The sequence below is a fragment of the Pempheris klunzingeri genome, chromosome 1 (assembly GCF_042242105.1).
Source record: "Pempheris klunzingeri isolate RE-2024b chromosome 1, fPemKlu1.hap1, whole genome shotgun sequence".
NCBI lineage: Eukaryota > Metazoa > Chordata > Actinopteri > Acropomatiformes > Pempheridae > Pempheris > Pempheris klunzingeri.
The window spans coordinates 31,423,116-31,440,598 of NC_092012.1; the positions used below are offsets into that span (position 1 = coordinate 31,423,116).

At 44.1% G+C, this 17,483-nt stretch overlaps 1 protein-coding gene across 1 annotated transcript; it reads left to right on the forward strand.

The window, feature by feature from the left end:
- The first annotated feature begins 713 nt into the window (after positions 1-713).
- On the forward strand, positions 714-13,493 carry znf507 (zinc finger protein 507). Its single transcript, XM_070832590.1, has 7 exons — positions 714-799; positions 3,061-5,493; positions 6,199-6,316; positions 6,515-6,623; positions 10,519-10,623; positions 12,736-12,870; positions 13,004-13,493. Exons 2-7 carry the CDS (start codon positions 3,064-3,066, stop codon positions 13,491-13,493), a joined length of 3,387 nt encoding a protein of 1,128 aa, XP_070688691.1. The 5' UTR covers positions 714-799; positions 3,061-3,063.
- The last annotated feature ends 3,990 nt before the right edge of the window (positions 13,494-17,483 follow it).

Sequence of the window (17,483 nt, forward strand, 5' to 3'; positions counted from 1 at the left end):
ACTTTCCAAAGGGTTAACATCATTTTGTGTTTGCTGTGTAGCACTGAGCTGGCCAGAGGAGCATCTGGACTCAGCGCACCTCTTTGGTGTGACATTGGGGTTAAGCATTGAAAAGGTGCAATTAAGGTTCAAAGAAGGTTCCTTAAGTAAAAATATGGGTGCTCAAAACAAAATAGGCAAGTGTGAACAAAAAGTGGAGAGATACATTAAGGATTACATCTGCTCCGACTTGTAAATGTTGACTTGTTACTGTGTGAGACCACATTATAGCCACACACTAAAATGATGCCCATGGGCCATGAATTGCATTTTTCTACTTTTCTACATGCCAAAGTTCAATCATAATAATAGCAGTGAGTATGTTTTGTCTTAAAAAAAACAGCCCTGAGAAAATATGTTGCGTTTAATATTAGCCAGAATGATTTCAAATTGTGGTAACAAGCATAGAATGAAAAGAAATAAAAGTATATTATTTTTTATTTTTCATTTTTTCATCTTACATTTTGTCTTTGCTACGATAATTTAAGTTACTGTCAGTCAAAAACCCTGAAAGCACCGACAGTCGCTCGCAATTGCGACGCTGTGTGTTTTACGAGCAGCATTGAAGGCGGCATCAGGCAACCTGTCAATCACCGGTTCGCCTCGGTCACCTGACCTGAACTCCAAGTCACGTGACTGATATTCCATGCTCGCCATTTTGCAATGTGGGAGACTGGGAGGCCACTTTTTTATGGCTAACGAATAAAACAAAGCAAGTTTTATGTGTTGAGGACAAAGAGCGTCGAGCCTTCCCGCGTCAGTGAGTACATTTTCCTAGAAATACAACCGCGCGCGTCTCCGTCACTCATTAACCGAAAGGTGCATTAAAATGCCCTTGTACATTCATGTGTGTGGCTGCTAGCACTGTGTGAGACTCGTGTGCATGTGTGTGTGTGTGTGTGTGTGTGGCAGGCTGTGAAGCTAACTGTGAAGCTAACTGTGTGTGTGTGTGTGTGTGTGTGTGTGTGTGTGTGTGTGTCCTGCTGCCTTTTACTCCCATTTTCACCATATTAAAGTCCCCGTGGTGCCACAGCAGCTCCAGCATGTCGGCTAGCATCAGCTAGTACATCCGCCCAAGTGGTTATTCGGTGTTTCGGTGTGAGCTGGGAGGATGGGCTCAACTTGTTTCTGCAGGGGAATGAAAGTGGATGAAATATTTTTAGATCCTGACACAGCAGGTGCTCATCTTAGACTGGTTAAAGCACATGATGGAGTCCACAGAGAGGCTCCACTGAACACACTCACATTCAACCTGTGTACCAGTAAGCTAACTCTGCTAACACAGAAGGCCTGCAGGAGGCTTTTGTCTTTGCAAGTGACAAAACTTGAACGTATCTGGCCATGACTTGTGGGGTAAGACATTTCTGATAGAAGTCCATTGTTGCTGACTGGATTATTCTGAATCCATTATTATTCTGCATTATGTGGAAACTCCTCCAGAGCTCACAATGAATCTGGATGATGGTCAGTAATTCTTGTGTGTTAACCCTCCTCCATGTGTGCATCCTGCTCTTTTTGGTTTTAGTCACGCAGATGCAGAAGTAGGAGAAAGAGGAAGGATGATGGATTGTGGTCAGAAAGTGACAAAAGAGGAAAGTGTTGGATCCGCAGAGATGAAAGGGAATTAAACCACAAGAGCTGTGGCCATTTCCCTCCAGCTGAGTTTTGTAAACAGAGGCACATGGTGCACTTTTGTGAGAGCCTGCAGGAGCTTATCACCAACGAGTTAAGCTATCACACTTATCACAGTGTTCATTTGAGCAACTTCCCTTTTCTTCATAAAAGCCAGCCCCCCCACCCCCCCAATTACTGGACCCACAGTAGATAAAGCAGTGCTACATGAAAGTGTGGTCATGAAAAACAGCACAGATTTTTTTTCTTAAGCGGGTGTAAATAGTGCTTTTCGGTTGCTTTTGCTCAGTCCTCAGAACACACACGCATATATCAGCATGATATATATATATATATATATATATATATATATATATATATATACACTACTCACAAAAAGTTAGGGATATTCGACTTTCAGGTGAAATATATGGAAAATGTAAAAAGTGAATGCTACAGTGATATTATATCATGAAAGTAGGGCATTTAAGTAGAAGCATGCAATGGTAGTTTTATTCATCTTAAACAATTTATTGAAAGAAAATCTAACAACAGTGGTAGGTAAACCACAACAAAACATTTTCAGTGTCTCAATAAATTGGGATGTGGCCAAAGGACGTCCACTCCTCTCCTTTCTGTGACTCTTCCAGTCTCTGTATCACTGTTCCAACCTCCTGATTGAACCTCCTGTTTAAATACCAATTCTAACTGAAGCAGGAAATGTATTGGTGGATTCATGGATCAAACCGGTTGTGAATTTTGCTGTTAAGCTTCTTGTTAGAGAACAGCAACTTGTGCAAAAAGTACTGAGACACTGAACAGTTGGACATGTGCATTCAAAGGTTTAGAGAAGGTCACATTAAGTTCACCTGGAAAGGTTAGAATGCATTTTAGGTTCATCCTGAAATTTCACCTGAAAGCTGAATATCCCTAACTTTTTGTGAGTAGTTCATTCATTGTGAATTCAATACATTTTAAGATTTGGATTTGACAAAACAAGCGAGGCGCTTTGAATAACAATCTGAGTCTGTCAGTAGCAAAAACAAGCACTTTTAGTGGTTGACCCAAAGGATTACAGTATGACCATTGTTGACCGTTTGTACACTGTTCTCAGCTGCAGACTGAGGCGATCTACTGGACCAGCTCCAAAACTTTTTGTACCTAATAGTCATTTAAAACCCAAAATGTAAAAATAGGGCCCGTGTGTATACATGCCAGAGTTATCCTTTAAATAACGGGCGTTGTGCCTCGGAGAGAAGAGTCATTAGTAAGCTCATGGCCTTGCAGGACAACATTTAAATTGAAGTTTTTAAAAATATCGATCTTTATCGGTAGTAAGGGATCACATCTGTTTAAATCATACAGCACCTACCAGTTTACACACTTGTTTCTTTGCTCCCTGTCTGCCAGGTCATGGAGGAGATCAGCAATGTAGCTGTACTCATCACACACTCCTCCGCTGCCGCTGCTTCCTTCTCAAGTCCGCCGGCGCTGGGACCCCTCTCTCAAACCCAAACCCAGCAAGCGGTAGAGCAGAATGCCTCCCAGAGTTTTCAGCAGAAACAAGCTTCAGATTCTCTCATCCAGGTCATTGAGAAGCTCAGCAAAATCGTGGAGAAGCGCCCCCAGCGCCGCTGCACCTTGGCGGGACAGAAGAGAGCAACCCAACAGGTCTCTTCTGCAGGAGGAGGAGGAGGAGGAGGAGGTGAGGAGGGGGCGATGGAGAGCAGAGGATCCTCCCCCTGTAAGAAAATTAAGAGGACGTTTAAGGAGGAGAGCGTAGAGGAGGAGAGATTAGACGGTGGCAAGGCTGACGCCGCTCTTTCTTCTTCTGTGTCAGGTGACAGTAACAACAACATCACCACCACCTCCACAGTAACAGAGCTCGCAGGCAACCCCAACAGCAGCGATCACAAGCGCACAGTGACATGCTATCAGTGCAGCCTGTGCCCCTACCTCTCCCAAACGCTGCCCCTGCTCAAAGAGCACCTGAAGCAACACAATGAGCAGCACAGTGACCTCATCCTCATGTGCTCCGAGTGTCGCTTTACCTCCAGAGACCAGGGCCAGCTGGAGGAACATGTCAGGATGCACTTCGACAACGGTGACAACCTGAAGAGGATTTCCGCCGAGTCCGATGCCTACAGTGAAGGCAAGGACGGGGCTTTAAGAAAACAGGATGGGGAGTGGACTGGGAGCAGTGGCAGTATCGGAGCCGAGGCGATCAAAAGCTCGGTGCACGGTTCCAAGGAGCTGCCACAGAAGAAGAAATGGTACAGCTACGAGGAGTATGGATTGTACCGCTGCCTGATCTGCAGCTATGTGTGCAGCCAGCAGCGAATGCTCAAGACCCATGCCTGGAAGCACGCTGGCCTGGTTGACTGCTCTTACCCCATCTTCGAGGACGAAGACGGTGCCCCCACAAGGAGAGAGGCCCAGGCTGCGGCCAACACTGCCACAACCAGAGAGGAAATAGTCGTTCTTTCCCCAGTTCTCCAAGATAAAAGCCTGCAAAAGCTGCCCAGTGCCTTCAAGCTCCAGCTATTTTCTGCTCCATTGTCTGTTGATACCAAACAAGACGTGTTGCCTCATCCGGCTTCTAATCTCAACGAGAGTCTAAAAGAGGAAGAGGAAGAGGAGGAGAGCGTGTACCCCATCAAAGACCTGACCGCCGAGGAGCCCATGGTGGAGGTGCAGGTGACGACAGAGGCAGAGTCTGAGGTGGAGCTTGATGGTCACCATGATGGCACCGCTATCACAGACAGCTTGTTGTCATCAGCTCAGAAGATTATCAACAGCAGTCCTAACAGTGCCGGCCACATCAACGTGATTGTAGAGCGCCTTCCCTCGGCTGAGCATTCAGTCATGGCGACTAACCCGCTTCTTCTCAGCCCAGACGTGGACAGGGACAAGAGTCTACTGGATGCCGAGGAGGAAGAGCAGGACCACGTGGAAGCTGCAAAGGATCAGGTAGTCCCTGGCTGCAGTGTGGGAAGCACCGCTGACAGCCAGCCGTTAGGAGCTGATCTTAAATCCTCTGTCGCTGTAAGTGGCGACACTCCACGGGATGAAAACATTCCCCCAGCTGGTCGCAAGAGGACACATTCTGAGTCCCTCCGCCTGCACTCTCTGGCTGCTGAGGCTCTGGTAGCTATGCCCATGAGGACCCCTGAGCTCCCCACCTCCAGCACCAAGGTAAGCGTGAAGACCACAGCACCCCAGGGACAGAGCCAAAGCACGGGCCCGAAACTGGTAGAGGTGACCACAGCTGGACAGAAGGCCTCTGACGCAGGGACAACAGCAGCTCTGTTGGACTTGGGGCTTCATAGCAAACGCAGAGAGGAAGATCTGGGGCAGGGGGAGGGAGACGAGGAGGGCCCTGCCACCAAAGCCGGCATCAGCGTGTCCCTGCTCACCGTCATTGAACGACTCAGAGAGCGCTCAGACCAGAATGCCTCGGATGAGGATATCTTGAAAGAGCTTCAGGACAATGCGCAGTTCCAAAACGGAGCCGTGGCCGGCGTGGTCACAGCGAACGGAGGCGGGAGTTACATGTGTGGCATCCCGGGAATGGAGGGGTTGGTAGCCTCCCCAGACGGTGGGCTGGTGGACTACATCCCCGGCAGTGAACGGCCATACCGCTGCCGCCTGTGTCGCTACAGCAGCGGCAATAGGGGCTACATTAAACAGCACCTACGGGTGCACAGGCAGAGGCAGCCGTATCAGTGTCCCATCTGTGAGCACATCGCCTCGGACAGTAAGGACCTGGAGAGCCATATGATCCACCACTGCAAGACCAGGATGTACCAGTGCAAACTGTGCCCAGATGCCTTCCACTACAAGGTGAGGAGACGTCAGCGCCCACATGCAGCATTTTAATCCCGTTAGATTACATGTAATCAGATTACTTCAGGAGTGTGTGATATTGTTCAGAGTTTTGGAATCCATTGGTGTCGCTAGTGTTGCAGTCTGAAGTAGCCCCACAGGTGTTCATCATGGCAGAGTGGACAGAGGTGTGGGCCGTGCTGAGCCACATACAGTACAGGAACATCGTTCATGTATTTCTCAGTACGTCTAACACTGGCAGTCCACCACTTTGTTTCCTCGGGCTCACTCGCTCCACTGTGGAGCCGGTTTCCCCACACAAAGGGCTGAACTCTCCATGTCCTCATTAGATTTCTAATATATAAACACATTTGCACAGGAACCAGGATTGGAGTTTTCAATATTTAATCGCTGTGAGCTTAGACGATATGGTGATATACTGTGTACCAAGAGACTTTATAAACTTTTCAAATGTCAGGGATTTTGCATTACTGTTTATTCAGTGGTTTCTCTCCTTGTAATTCACCGGGGTGTATTAGACCTTAGCGGACCATGCTGCAACTCATTGTTCTCATCAATTCTAAAGCATTTAATTAACTGGATTGGCCCAAAATAGTTGTTTTATCCATGAACAGTCTGCAATGATAGAACTGATAATGTCATAATACATATTGTCATTTCTTTGTGTAGAGGCCTTATGGTATGTGTGTTTTCCTTACTCAGAGTCAGTTAAGAAACCATGAAAGGGAGCACCACAGCTTCGGCAGTGACCATGCAGCCCTCACACCGGTCACTGAAACCGTGGCCATGGTGGAGGAAGCCGAGCGGGTAACAGATGAAGGTAAGTCACGTTTAATGGCCTTATTATGTGGTCCGATAGGAAGATGAGTAGATATTTAAATGTCTAGATGAAACTCATGTAGGCATGAGAGCTTTTCCTTTTCCTCCTCTCCGCTATTCTTCTGCTCCCACACATATTTTTTTTTTTTTTTAGCAGTGTATCATGTTGTCGATCTGTTTCATTTGTCGCCTGCTACAGAATGTGCTGTGCAGAAGATGTATAAGTGCGACGTGTGCGACTACACCAGCTCTACATACGTCGGGGTGAGGAACCACCGGCGGATTCATAACTCCGACAAGCCTTATCGGTGAGTTGTTCAAACACTAACGGAGCGTTTCATTTAGATGCAAATGAAATCGATGACACCAGTGGAAACGACAAAGCCTCGTGCTACAGGTTACTATGGTAATACGCAAACAGAGCAGAAACCAAATGAATAACCTAAATATTAATACACAGATCCACTCGACATGAAACAAGCTCTGCATTGCTCCGTCTACCAGCGCGGTAGACAGAGAGAGAATGAGACAAGTTACCGATGCAACAAGCTGTTAAATATTACATGTTCGCTCCAGCAGCTGTAACCGTTAAAGGTTTATTTAACAAATATATGTACTGCTGCTCTTTCACTATGAATAAGAAAAAAAAACACTGCTCCACAAAATTCCAACAAGAGCTGCGCTCCCACTAAATACTGTACATGCCAGTTTTTTTTGTATCCAGCTGTGCTTGAAATTTATGCTGCACACAGATATCCTTTTTTCTGTCACTGGGTATGAACTCTGTGGAAGTGTTATGGTGAAAAGTCATGCACACGTTTCACTGGAGTAGCCCAACACTGTGCAGCAGTTTGGCACCAATCAGCAGTAATTAGACTGATGACTGTCAATCACATGTTGAAACAAACTCCCAGCTGGAGCAGTGTTCCCCGTGTGGATCTGCTCCTCCCTGTGACCAAAACGTAGCGTCTGAACCAGGAAATAAAGATGACATTTAGGTGGAAACAAAGAAAGAAAAACATAGAAGCAATTTATAGCAATTTGTGGTATTTCTAAGATCAGATGGCGAGACATTGCTACAGTGCATACGTCGCTCTTGCCAGTAAAAAAAAAAAAAGAGGAGATGAAATGAGGAACGTTTTAAGCAAAACTCAAAGAATCTGTATATTTTGGTAACTTGGAACTGGTTCAACCCTAAACTTGAGTCACTCTGTGCAGAGCTGTTTATAATCAGATTCTGGTCGAGTGCAGGAGAATTACACCATGTAAAAAGTGCATGAACATAATCCATAATTTATCAAGTGCGCATGCTTCATAAATTATAGAGTACATTTGTGAAAACTGCCCATGTACTTGTTTTAATCGTGTAAGGTCCAGTGTTCAAACCGGTGCCTGTTCAATGTTTGTTTGCTTGACTGATGTGAAAACCCGAGCTCAGTGTTGTTAAAGTGTGTTCATTGTGCTGATTTTCGTACCTGCTTTTGTTTGCGAGGAAAAAGCATTTTTATTGTTAGATGGATTTAGTAAAATGTCACCTTTAAATTCCTGCCTCTTTTATTGAACCGTATCCTTAAACTTGATAACTGTAGTGTAGTGTGAGGAGATATTGTTCTTGTTACAGTATTTATGACTGTGACCGTAGCTTGACTGGAGAGCACACTCTAGCATTACAAGGTCTGAAATTTGGTCTGTTTATTTGCCTTTGCTGACACACCGTGCGTCACCCTCGAGTATGCTAACGATGGTTTCAGAAATTGCTAATGACATTTACCTGTAACGACGGCACATTCATGAAGTCGACACCAATCTCTGTGCTTCTTTCTCATCGGCTGCAAATTGGATCTCCACCTTACGGACCCCTATGATCATTATTTTAGATGTATTATTATGCTTTAACAGGGCTTTAGAATATAATCTTTACATAATCAGTTTCAGATATCTGCAGTGTTCACCCTACATATCAGAAGTACCACTTAAAGTAAGTGCTTGGTAAAATGTTGTTGGCACTAGCTTTAAGAGAATAGGATATTCATTAAGAATGCAATACCATTGCTGTGTTCCTCCTGTGTAGTAGTTAATGGATGCTGCATTTTCATTTTTCAGTTCCTTACAATGAGCACGTGAGCTTCTTGTGTGCTGGTTCCCATAGAACTGCCTTTACTTAAAGATGTGCTCGAGCTGCACTTGTCATTTTAGAACGATGCATTAGGTGGCAGTGCACGCCTGGCAATGCTCTGACCGGCGCCGAGATCTCACTGTGAAGGCAAAGTAGCGCTTTTTCACACGGCGCCCTCACTGGGTCTCTCCCTCGTGCTCTCTATTAGCACCCTGTCTTTGTGTTAATGCGAAGCTGCCGCGAGGTGCAAACACACACGGGTGTTTGCGTCAGTTTTCTCAACAGTATGCTTTTCGGCTGGGCTCTAAGGTCAAATGTACATCTAAAAATACACACACACACACAAACACAAACACACAAAACAGGATTTCTTTCTACTCCTGAAAAGGTCAGATGGCATCTAATTGCTGTTTCTGGCCAGAATGGCCAACCATTGTGTTGTAGTGGAGCTAGGAAACGCTGGAGTATCCAGATATATATTTCAACAGGTGGGTGGAGAACAGGAGAACGTTCTTGGCCAACGAAGATGATCGCTTTAGATGTGTGAGTACAATGATGAATGTGCCCTCGTCCTCGTTCATATAGACACATTACATTAGACTTTCAAATGAAACGTTGGCATGGAAAGACCTTCTGTTTTTGGTGTTTGGTTCTATTTACCGAGTGTACTTAAACTGTTAAAAAAAACACCTGAACAGAAATGCAGTGTGGTCCGTCCGTCTCAGGGCCACAGCACAGTCTCTGTTGTTATGGCTCTGTACTGCAGCACTCTGGACTTGAAATGAAACAAAGACTTAAAAGAGAAAGTGCTGACTTTTAGCTTCAAGTGCAGTGCCGGATAATGACATGGTTAGTGTTCTATACCCCAGTCTAGATGTTAACACCCTCAGATTAAAGATGAAAGCTCCCACTTCACCCCTGGCCACTGTTTTCCTTCAGATCTTATGTGCTCGAGCAAAGCTAAATTGTCCCATGCTAAAGCACCTTTGTAATGGTTTATTAGGAGGTATGGCCTATAACTAGTGGGACTAGAATAGAAAATTAGAATAACACTAATATCTCTTAACACCTCAAATCTGAATCTGGATCATTTGCATAACCAGGACGTGAAGGCAAGCCACAGACTGTATTAAAGGTTATATTCACTGATTCTGGTATCAAGAGCGCCGGAGTGCCCATCATGATTACAGGCGATGGTGGTGCAGCCGGTTATAATGAAATTCAACAGGGATGAGTTTCCACAGTGAAGAAAAGGAAACAAAACACTTAGACACTTTTTTAAACTACTCCTGCATCATAACCTGCCTCTCCACTGTGTATTAATGGGCACACTGTGCTCCAAACACTCATTTTTAACCCAGAATGCAGCCAAATACTCTGCTTATATGACATGCTATTGCCCTCTCTAAATATCTCCAAGCTGGAAGCAGAGCTTTAAGTTGTCCTTAAGTTTCCCTCAGGAAAGGCCACTTTATTTTCCAGCTGTCAACTGAACGTAAATGTATTTGTACTGATAAAGCAGCAATTTCTATCCTCCTATTCCAAATCAACACAGGGAGGTGTTGTTGGAATACTGCGGTTTGGAATAACGTCTGCCCACCTATTTCAGAATTGTTGTAGTTATGGTAGAGGCTAAAAAAAAAAAGTTGGACAGCATGCATACAAATGAAGTTATAAAAAGTAAATCCTTCTGTTGAAAGAAGATGCTATGAGACAGTTTGTTTGAAAAAGTTTTTTTTCCCCCTGTAAACCTTACATTGTAAACTGCAACCCTTTGTTGTCTTTGTTACTGTATTTTGATGCCTTGCTAATGGTCGTGAGTTGAGTGCAGCCTCTGTCTGCAGATCTTCCGAAGCCTCTGAGCAACAAAAAGAAGCCCGTTTTGTGCAACAAAGTAGAAAATGTTGCGATTTATTCCTTTGCTTTAAGTGCCAATTTCCTCTGTTTTGCTGTAAATCCCTTATCTCCCTCCAGGCTACAAGTGTAAAGAAGCAGCGCAGTGACCTCAAAAGGCAGCTTGTTAAACTGGCCGCTCCATCTCTGTTCTCTCATCTCCTGTCCCCCCCCCCCCTTTCTCCATCTGCCAGGTGCTGTAGCTGTGATTTTGCCACCACCAACATGAACAGTTTAAAGAGCCATATGAGGAGGCACCCTCAGGAGCACCAGGCCATGCAGCTACTGGAGCAGTACAGGTGAGAAGCATCAAACTGGGAAGCCACTGCATGGAGGGGAGGGGAAGACTGGCCACTGGGCCTCTGTGGTGAGAGACGGAGCTGTAAAAGAACCCGGGTCTGGGCCCCCGTTCGCACCCCGTGTTTACATGGGTGATCCGATTACAAGCGGTCAGCTCTAAGCAATGGTGTGAAGGTACCCGCGATGCATTGCGGATGCAGAGATCCTGTTACTCAAACCACAGTGGTGGTCTGGGCCACATTTATTTTAGTGTGTGTGTGTGTGTGTAGTTAAGGTCCTCTGCATATTAAGACAACAAACTTACTATCAGAACTAAGATGCTATAAAAATGATGTGCAGAATCTGCTCCTTGCTGTGCATTTAGGGACGTTTCTAGCGGAGCAGCATGGCCGCTCGCCGAACCCTGATAATCAGCATGAGTGACGAGTTAATTCGAAGTCTTTAATATCTCTTTTCCAGAGATCTGACGGCCTGCATCTCCATATGCCGCCTCATAACTCCACAAGAGTAGTTAATGTTATGGATAAGGTTTGGATGGTGATACTAAAGATAAAATAATTATGTTAAAGAGGACATGATGCTCTGATAGTGTCTCACTAAGCTCCGACTTTTAAAAGGGAGCTGCTGTTCGAGTAAACAATGCTATTAAATGGGCTTTTTTTTTTTTAATGTTTAAATATTTTAAATAAAATGTTCAATCTTTTGTAAATGTTTGCACAAACGCTCTACGTGTTGATTTGCATATAGAGTGGGGAAGTGAGATCCGATCGCAAGTGGTCACTCGAGACACGTGGAGACTTGTTAATGCCAGGTAGGACCAGGGGGGTCGTCTATGTTGGTCTTAACCCGTGTATGACACCATTTATGCGCTCTAATGGTGCCAACAGCCCGGAGATTTGAGTAATGGCCCTCTGGTTGACACGCTATCAGTTGGAGGGTGGAGAAAGTGAATGGGAGTGAACATTCTGTCCTCCCTTTTTTTAAAATGTTAAATATCCTCAAGCCTGAGTGAGGCACTGATTGCTGATTTCCACTTCACTGATGGCTTGTGCTTTATTATACTTTCATCAGTACCCATACAACAGAAATGTCAGTGCCTTTCTTTTTCTGTTAAAGGGGCACTCACGCTATTTAGCACTGCACTTTCATGGCATAGGACGGGGGCAGATTTGAAAGATCGGTCAGAATTGAAGCCGCAGTGGGTTAGATGTCTTGACTTTAGGGTCACTCTCTTCACACGTGCAGCTCACTTGACTCGGCGTGTGTTAAAGCAGTTAAAACGTGTGGTCGTATGACCTGACGGGTAACTCGCTCATTCGCTGGACAGTTTTGGCTCTGCGTGGACTCGCATGGGGAAAATTAAATACCACTCACTAAAGTCTGACTCATTCTGCACTTTACTGAACATAATGTGTTTATTTATCTCCTCTAGTGTCAAGGAGCTCACAGGTAACTAAATGATTCTGAGCGTAGTCCAGTCCATTAGTCCACACATACAACAGGCCTAATATGTGGTGCACGTTTGTGAGAAGGTAGAAACGGGCTAAGAATAAGCTGTTTTCTGTCCAGGTCTTTGCTCAGAGTGATCAAGCACAGTCTGAGCTCCTCACGTGAACGCTGTAGCAGCGTTGCACATTATATTTTCAACATGCATATCAGCACTGGCTGGTTGAAAAGTGGATTTTCCTTTCAGCTTTCTGCAACAACATGGCTTTTTTCTTTTTTTAATCAACCTCTTCTTACACGATCTTATCCAGCCCACTCTTATGAGATAAGTGTGCTTGAGTTCTTTATTCTGAGTGATAATTGTAACTTCAAACATTTAAATAGTTCATGAAGACATGATCCATAATTCTCTTAATTTTAACAAATGACTTGGCCCGTGTTCTGTAAATCTTATTTCCTCTCTCCACTCTTTGTCTCTCTCTCTCTGGAGCTCAGCGTTCCCCCGTGGAGTCTTGAGTCAGGATGATTCCTCTTAATAGGAAGTAGGAGAAGGATTATTAGAACCTCAGTGCGCATATTAAATCTACCTTGACTTGATCCGCTCTCACTCTGCTGCTCATCCTCTCTCTTTTTTTGTTTCTCTTACATTTCCCCCTCTCCTCCAGGTGCTCTCTTTGCGGCTACGTGTGCAGTCACCCCCCGTCACTCAAATCCCACATGTGGAAGCACGCCGGAGACCAGAACTACAACTACGAGCAAGTTAATAAAGCCATCAATGAGGCAATCTCCCAGAGCAGCCGGTAAACACATGAGCTCAAGTGCACTGGTATATGTACTTGGAGTTTTTAAGGAGGTTTTGTTTTTAGATTTGAGATTTACAGCATTTAATCTTTCTCCCTCGCTTGTTGTAATCCCGTCCTTTGTTTCCCTCAGAGCTCCCCAGAAGTTGTCTGCGGTGCTGGAGTCAGTGCCTGCAGGAGCCCCACCCTCAAAGGAGAAGGCAAAGGGCCCAGTGGAACCGCTGCCAACGGCCGCATTGACGACGGCAGCAACAACAACAACAACAACATCAGCAGCTGGCCTGGCCGTGGACAGCACAGCAGGCCTCCCCACATCCACCGCAGACCTTTCACAGTGGCCCGTTGAGTCCCCCAGCCCCCAGGGGAAGGACCCTGCACAGCTCCATTCTCAGTCCCAGAGCCAGCACCGCACAGGTCAGGCCCCTGTCCCGGGCCCTGGCATGGAATACTGCATGCTGCTCTTCTGCTGCTGCATCTGTGGCTTCGAGTCGACCAGCAAAGAGCGGCTGATGGAGCACATGAAGGAGCACGAGGGAGACATCATCAGCATCATCCTCAACAAGGAGCAGCAGCAGCAGCAGCAGCAGCCAGAAGCCCCAGCAGGCCTCCAAACAGCAGAGTGAGACCTGCCATTCCCTCCCTCTCTTTATAGTAACACTGACCCTGCGCTCTTACAATGATCTGCTGCCCACAAAAGTATTTCACCATGTTTCTTTACCTCCTTTACCTCAAGGCGTAACCATTTCACGTCCACCGTACCAGAGTAGTTAGTTGTCATTCCTCAGAATGTTCTGTTATCTGCTTGGGCGTCAAAGGCTTAGAACTGTGAGGCCGCGGTAGCTGCTGTCCCAACGCTCACGCCTTGAACCAGCGACGAGAAAAATGATGAAATGATTTTCTGAGTTTGCACATTCTGTGCAAGAAATGTTGGAAAACATAGAGCAATATTAAAAGCCATCAATATTGGTGTCAAATAATTTGACATTGAAGAGACACAAAATGTGTCTGGAGGGAAGCGATTCTGATTTCAAGGGACAAGCCCGAGCTCGAACCCAAGTCTGGTTTTTATTTCAAACCACTTCATACCTCAACAAAACCACGCAATCCCTCAGCAGAAATGGAATAAAGATTCACATATTTTCCAGTCTAATTCATACATTGACCACGAGGCAGCTTTTTTTCTTTTTTTTTTTTTTTATTTCTACTGTAATATTTAATGTATTTAATCCGACACAGTTGACGCTCCGGCCTAGTTGAGGAGGTACACGTGCACACTCACCAATGCCTAAAGGCATGAATCACAGCTTGAACATGACTTAATATTTATCAGTTTATTTTTATGCATGTTGGTTTCCGTTATGCCAATTTAAAGAGGCAAATGTTTTATTGTTGTTGTTTTTGACTGTAATTTTACTTGTTGGATCATTTATAAAGTAGAGTCTATAGAGGAGATAGTGATAGTTCTCAAAGGAGTGGAAGCTGACCAGAGGAAAGTAGAGACTGGTCTTCGGTTGATTTGGTTGGATGTACTGGCAATGTAGGTACTGCATTTAGGGCACGTGGACAAAAGGAATGATAAAAAGGGAAGTTAACATAGGTAGGGCTTTGATTGAATGGGTTCTAGATATTTGAAAGCAGAAATATGTTGTAATCGAATCACACGCAGCTGTTTTCACTTGTGATTGTGGTGCTAGGCTCATTTTAAGAGTTGTCATTGAAGGTATACTTTTTATAGCCCAAGCAATTTATGTTGTATATAATAACATTTTTATAATAACCTTTTATTCTATTTTATTTTTTTTGTCACCATTTTAGAAAATTCAAACTGTCTAGTGTCAAACGCAACTTGAAATGACTGCTCTCCCAGCTACCAAACATGCCAGAAAAAGTAAAGTCCAGAAGGCGACAGAATTTGGAGGTTTATTGGCGAATCCCCGCCCCCCACATGTCCTCTCATCAGATTGACTGGAAGCAGGAGGGTAATATAATTCTGTGAGATGTGGAAAAACGCCACATGTCCACATGTCTTGCTGTGTGTGGAAGTTAATTCTTGCTACAGAAAGGAGAGCGTTGTCCAAATGCTTGTTCGGAACAACCAAAATATGTGTCCCGCCTTGATGTTAGTTCACGTTAACCTGTGCCATTCAGTCGGGACACAAAGATTAAAAAAAGTGACAGTTCCATGTTCCAACTCTCCTGTTGCTTTTACAATCTTGGCCGGAAAAACCCATCAAGAGTGAACAAAAAAATTAAAGATAAGAAGACGAGATCGAATAACAGATTATTCCTTTTAAACATTAGAAGTCAAATTCTGAAAGTCTAATGTATCATGCAGTCCTGTCATGCAGAACACACTCACGTTAATTCATCAGTATGCCATCCCTTTCTTACATCCACATAGAGGCTGAGGAAATTAAGATAAAATGGAATATCCATAATTCATGCCCACCTTCTCTGCCTGACATAACATCTTGAAATTGTTTCTGCACGTGTGTGTAGCGTAGCGGATAAAGCAAAATTAAATCTCTATCTCAAAGACCTGTTACCTTGCCTGGAATTCTCATTATCGAAGCAGGTAATTATTGTCTGGCTTTTAATTTACAATTCCACGTGGCTGAATTAAGGAAGATGGCTACATGTCTGACTTTAAAAAAAAAAAAAAAAATTTGATATAAGTGGAGCTTCAGTGTCCCTCCTGTCTGATTAGTGTGGCAGGCATGTAAATGAGCAGTGAGACTGGACCGAGCACAGCCACACACAGACACCCCAGCTCCTCTCCTTTCTGTCATGAGGGGATCTTCTAATAATCTGACGGCTGGTAATTATTCAACTCCAAAATGAGTTCTGGTTGAAGGTTCTCTGTGGAGGTTTTGACCATGTTATGAGCCTGTTTTAATACGAGTGGGTCCGAGGCTCCCCAGTTTGTGCGCACTGTTCCACGTCTCCAACAGGTGGCGGTGATGTGCCAGCAATGCAGTCTTTAAAATGTCGGCCTTGCCGGCGTTTTAGGAGGAAGGAAATGCACTCAGCACAGTTGTTAGAATCAGAATTGGCGTTCCCGTTCACATTCATGGTGCCTCCACTGCCTCACTTGTGTGCCCTTGCACCGCTGGAAGACCATCGCGTTTTACCAACTCTGCAAACGGCCTCACTTTTTCCTCCATCCGTGGTGTCGAATCTTAAATGGCTCCTCATTACTTCTCAGACTGATAGCCGTCAAGATTTTCCTTGCTGCACGGAATGCTAGTTTTCTCCACATCCTGTTAGAGTAGAAAAGCCTGGCGTAAAAGCAGTCAGGTGACTTGACGCTCAACAAGTAATGGAGACATTGGAAACGTGGAGCAAGTAGTCATGTACCGTGGCCTTTATTATGATGGTGAGACAACAGCTCCTGATAATATTTATCAGCAAAACAATCATTTTAGATACTTGTTAGAATGCCAGCTTGATGGCTTTAATCGTTTAGTGACGATAAAAAAAATGACTCGTGATGAAATTGTGCTCTAACAGCTGGGAAATGCATCTTGGGACATTCCCCTGGTGGTTAACACATATAGGTCAGGCAGCAATATATCCCATTTGGTGTCACAAATTGCAAAAGTGTGTCAACATACGTGTCTGTCCACTTTCAGAGCAGCAACAGATCTCCGTTCACCACAGTTCGTTTTCCTCAGTCAGTTTTAATTTAAACTATAAATTTGTGCCATATTTGAAAGCATAGAATTGTATTTTGATGTAATTTATTGTGCCTTTTGGTTCAAGGTTTTATTTATTTTCTTCTCTGCCAAACCTCCAGTCCAATATCAAAATGTTCTAGCAAAAGATCCGTGTTTTGATTCAGGCCCAAAATCATCAGCCGGTGGTATTTAGCAGAAGCAAAAAAAGACTGAATTAATGTGACAATGCTGGGTATTATTGTTGAACACCTCCGTATGTTTTTATTCCATAGAGGCAAAACCACAGTTTCGTTTTTTATTCAGCAGTTTGGGTTTAACAGAAACGACAACAAACCAAGAATGTGAAACAACCCTTTCTTATATAACAAGCTATTTTACCTGGTAAAGAGCTCAGATACCTGGTACTGTATTTTAAGTGTGTACATAATGTAGATGAAGACTGCAGAACCTTAAAAATGACTTTTTTAAAAAGCTAAAATCTATTTTTTGATGATCTTGTAAAAAAAAAAAGACAAAAAAAAAACAAATGAGACAAAAAAGTTTAAAATGTAATTTTGACTCTGAGCTTACTCCCAGTTTTCAACTCAGCACAGCTGAATGCATCTTAACCAAAGGAGGTGGACAAGCTGTAACATGTCTGTCCTGATCAGTGTGTCTTTGCTCATATTTACATTTTGTAATGGAAGTTCGACATGGAATTGTTTCAGACGGCAGTGTGATGCTTGCTTTATGTTTATTTATTTTTAGAACATAATGGGCTTTATTATGTCACTACTTTGCCATTGTATTTTTGGTAATAAAGACTGAAAAATAAATGACTTTTTTTCTCTGTGGCCATGTTTGTGAGATTCTTTATTCAGATCTCCATTAGCTGTCTGCTCTGCTAGATGATGGAGTGTGATCCAAACAGTTCACTAAAAAGTATTGTAGGGAAAA